The 4,306-nt window shown below is 36.8% G+C and overlaps 1 protein-coding gene across 1 annotated transcript; it reads left to right on the plus strand.

The window, feature by feature from the left end:
* Positions 1-1,836: 1,836 nt before the first annotated feature.
* LOC111818267 (40S ribosomal protein S24-like) lies at positions 1,837-2,139 on the plus strand. Its single transcript, XM_023721756.1, has one exon. The coding sequence runs from the start codon at positions 1,837-1,839 to the stop codon at positions 2,137-2,139; it is 303 nt and encodes a 100-aa protein (XP_023577524.1).
* Positions 2,140-4,306: the final 2,167 nt, after the last annotated feature.

Below are 4,306 nucleotides of genomic sequence, written 5' to 3' on the forward strand. Positions count from 1 at the left end.
ACCATAAGGTTACTTGAATGACATTTGAAGTACCCCACAGAAGAAGTCCTTATTTAGGATGTTTTACAAACTCATAAAAATTTTCAATCAGTTGTATTTACTCTAGAGCTAGTTCTTAGAACATTGTGATATAAAGCTGCCATAGTGTGTCTTAGTTGCCATAAACAATATCAGAAATAAGCTTTTGTTGAAAAGTCACAAAAGTAGATGTGTGGAGAACATTTGGTTGAAAAGTGTTGCTTATAAGCCCAGTATTTTAATGCCTCCTTGTCAGTACTACAGATCCATGAGTCTTTAGCATCTGTTCCTCAAAAAATAAAATTAAAAGGCATGTAGCCTGATCCAACCAGAAGTCTAACTGGTTCTCTTAGTGGAAAATCATTGAATTTCCTTGAAATGCACTTATGGAAAGTAAGTCTTTCTGCAAAGCAGTCTTTACTAAGCATGAAGAACAGGTTGCATAACTGTATATGTATGTATAGCTGTTAACAATGTTGGCCTGCTTGCCAGAGTTTCACTGGCGACTGTTTTCTCTGAAGTATTACACATCAGAGTGTGGCTAGACTATGTGAAAGCTGGTTTGCATCTATTTCTAATTATTGAAAGCAACAAACATTTTGAAAGGACTTGGCCAATTGTTCCAGTTAATCTTTATCTGGGCTCTTGAAATGGCATCCTTCGTAAGTCATGAACTTAAAAGTATCTCTCGTAATATCCATGTCTATTTAGCACTATGATGATTTGTTTACCATCAAACATGTGGGACAACATCTGGGAAGGTTTTGGCTGTCACATTTGGAGGTGGGGATGACACTTGCACCTGATAGGGAGAGACCAGAGATACCACCAAACATCCCAGAATGTGTAAGACAACCCTCTATCTCAACCAAAAGTATCTCACCTCAAATTGTCGATAGAAGCATAGAAATAATTTGAGTCAAACTCTCAGAAAATGATACAACTGTCTCCTACATCCTGTAGGAAAGCCGATGGCATGCCTCCATTTCAGAAACACTGTTTCCATTCCATCCCCAGCTCCTCTTATATTCGCTAATCAGAATCTTGGTAGGAATTATTTCCAGAGTAATTCATGAATTACACAAAACTTTAATTTCAGCAAAGAAGCAAATGTGTTTATAAATGAAGTTCTACAGACTTTCCCCAGGGTGTATCATGTGGACAAAGAGATAGATACTTGAATTCCCAATTTGAGATTGAAAGCACAGAGAACACATCGGATATCAATATCTCAATAAAGTATTTCTCCTTTTCCTTTAAAAAAAAACTACACATTAAGTCCAGTGGATTTGGGACACTGGGGTTACATTGTCCTTATTCTGACTTTCTGCAAATGGCAGAAGGGGTGGGCAAGCATGGACTTGGTATATAACAATGGCTTCAGTAATGATGAAGGTGATGATGGTACTGGTAGTCATTTGCTGCCACAGGATCCCTTTTTACATCTCAGTTTCTCAGCTAATCATATGAGTTACATTAGAGTTTTACATTCCCTCAGACTGGGAGGGTATTCTGTCTCCCATATTACTGATTAAGACATGGAGATGAGGGCCTGGGAGATAGTTCAGGAGAATAAGCACTTGCCTGGTAAGCACAGGGTCCTGAGTTCAATCCCAAGTACTGAAAAAAAAAAAAAAAGACATGGAGATGATTTTACATTCCTGAAGTTCATATCAATACCTAGTAAAAGAAGGATTAAAACTCATTCTACAGCTCTTTTCCTCCTGGGCTGTCTGAGGATCCAATGCCATCATGAATGACACAGCAACTATCTGAATCCGGAAGTTCATAACCAACTGACTTCCTCAAAGGAAACAAATGGTCATTGGTGTCCTTCACCCTGAGAAAGCAACAGTACCTAAAACAGAAATTCGGGAAAAACTCACCAAAATGTACAGGACCACACCAGGTGTCATTTTCGTGTTTGGATTCAGATCCCATTTTGGTGGCGGCAAGACGACTGACTTTGACATGATTTATGATTCCCTGGATTATGCAAAGAAAAATGAGCCCAAACATTCACTTGCAAGACATGGCCTGTATGAGAAGAAAAAGACCTCAAGAAAGCATCGGAAGGAATGCAAGAACAATGAAGAAAGTCAGGAGCAGCGCAATGGCTAACCTTGGTGTTGACAAAAAGGAGTAGAGATTTCTACAGTGCCTGTCTGCAGCAACTGCAGCTTTTTTCATGAGAGGATTTATAAACTGCAAAACCTTAAAAAAAATTAAGAATAATAAAACTCAATGTACAAATCTGTGAAAACCAAACACAAAGAAGTTCATTTACAAAAAAAAATTATGCAGTACTTTTCACGGACCAAGTAATTATTTTGGATACTTAAAGCATAACACAAAAGGAAAACATATCTCTTACCCACTCACTACTTTATCCTATCTATAGTATGCAATTTCAGGTCTACTACTGCAGTAGAACAATTTCTTTAAGTGTGACTGTATTGGATTATGAGGATTTTCTTCATAACGTATTTTCATCACTTACTTTCTCATTCAAAGTTGATCTCATTATTTTCAGTGACTCTTGTTCACTTTGTAGTTCAGCCAAATATAAGTATTAGACTAGAGAAAATAATCTCTCTAATTTTTCCAGCATACTAAATAAAATGTAGCCAAAGTTTAGGAACAAGACCCAATACCCCTAGAATTTGAATACTTGGAAGGGAAATCATTTACTTGAGACAAAGTTGTCCCTTGAATTCTGCTGAACACTTTACTAAGATCAATGTTCCTTAATCATGTAAGACTCATTCTCCAGCCAACAGATCCAGCGTCATCACTTTTATCCATGAAAAAACTCATCTTGACTATCAGAGCTGAGGAAATACAACTGGAGTTTCACCTGAAGAACAGCAGCTGTTTGGAAGTCTGGCGGGGGCGTGGGGGAGGCAAGTTACAGAAATCTGTTGGATTTACTACGTGGCAACAGTGTTGCTAAGCACCCTAAACACTAATCTATGCTGACATGTTAGTGAAAATGAGAATGCCCCAGAGCTGTCCTAGGAAAGTGCTCAAACATGTCTATTTTTGAAAGAAATAAAGAGAAGACCTTCAAAGACCAAGGAACAAAGTAAAACTACTTACTCCTCACAGGAACACAGCATACAATGAGTAATCCACCAATTCTTGTTACCAATATAATATACTCACTATCTGGAGAAGCTTAAATTATTACACAGGAACTACTATAACATGGCTAAAAGCTAAGTTTAAAAACCAGAACAAGACTCTAGCCTCTGCTCCACTTTTTACCGGTTATATAACTTACAGCAAATCACCCAAATCTTATGAACCTGGTTTTTTTTTTCACAGATATGGAATATTAATTGTGCTTTTTGTGGAGGATAAAATAGAATAACATACATGAAACACTCAGCAAAATGTCTAGGGTATTCAAACAATAAATAGTGTGAATTTTTTCTGTTACAGTTGGCTACTTAATTCAGATGAATGTATTTAACCAATCTTCAAAAGCCTGAAATCAGAACATCTCCTATAGACAATGTCAATGCCTATAGACAATGAAATATAAAACATGAGAAAAGATGATGTATTTTCCAATGGTCTTTCAAATTCCAAGAAGCTGGAATTATCTCATCTGTAACAAATAGCTAATGTGAAGTCTCAAATTCTCTAGATTTTCATGTAGAACTGCCACAACAAATCCTTAAAGCCTTAGGTATTAAACTACTGGCTTGTCACTGCTCAAAAAGGAATTTGATGCTCATTTGTTTGTTTTTTCACAAATAGTGGCTATCAAAACTTAAATAGAAGGAGTTTTGCATAACAATGTCATAGAGGATTTTAAAAATGGGTAGGTGAACAGCGCTACCTATTAAACATTTTGTATCTGTACATGAATAAGAACATTTTGTCACCAGTTCCAGGTCCATGAGCTGGAGGGTGGGGTATTACTAAATAGCACGCCAGTGCATTGTGATATAAGACAGATCATAAAATTGAAATTTAAACTGGAAAAGACCAAAGAAAGAAATGAAAATTAACTCAGTCAGAAAGTAAAATTGAACAGGCAAGGAAATACAAGTAACGGTGGAAATATAAAACCACAGGGTAAAGGAATGTTCCTTGTGGCATTAGCATGGTATAATGGAGCTCCTAAGTGCTCTATCGATGAGCAGAGTCATCATTAATCTTTTGTGACAAGACTCTTTGAAGTAACCAAATTGTGATAGTCCGCGGCTCTGAGTATCCTGTATTATAGTTAGGATTGAAGATGACTTCTGTGTACAGTAATTGTTGCATTGTGTTTTTC

Source organism: Octodon degus, unplaced genomic scaffold (genome assembly GCF_000260255.1).
Source record: "Octodon degus isolate 3935 unplaced genomic scaffold, OctDeg1.0 scaffold00085, whole genome shotgun sequence".
Classification (NCBI taxonomy): Eukaryota; Metazoa; Chordata; class Mammalia; order Rodentia; family Octodontidae; genus Octodon; species Octodon degus.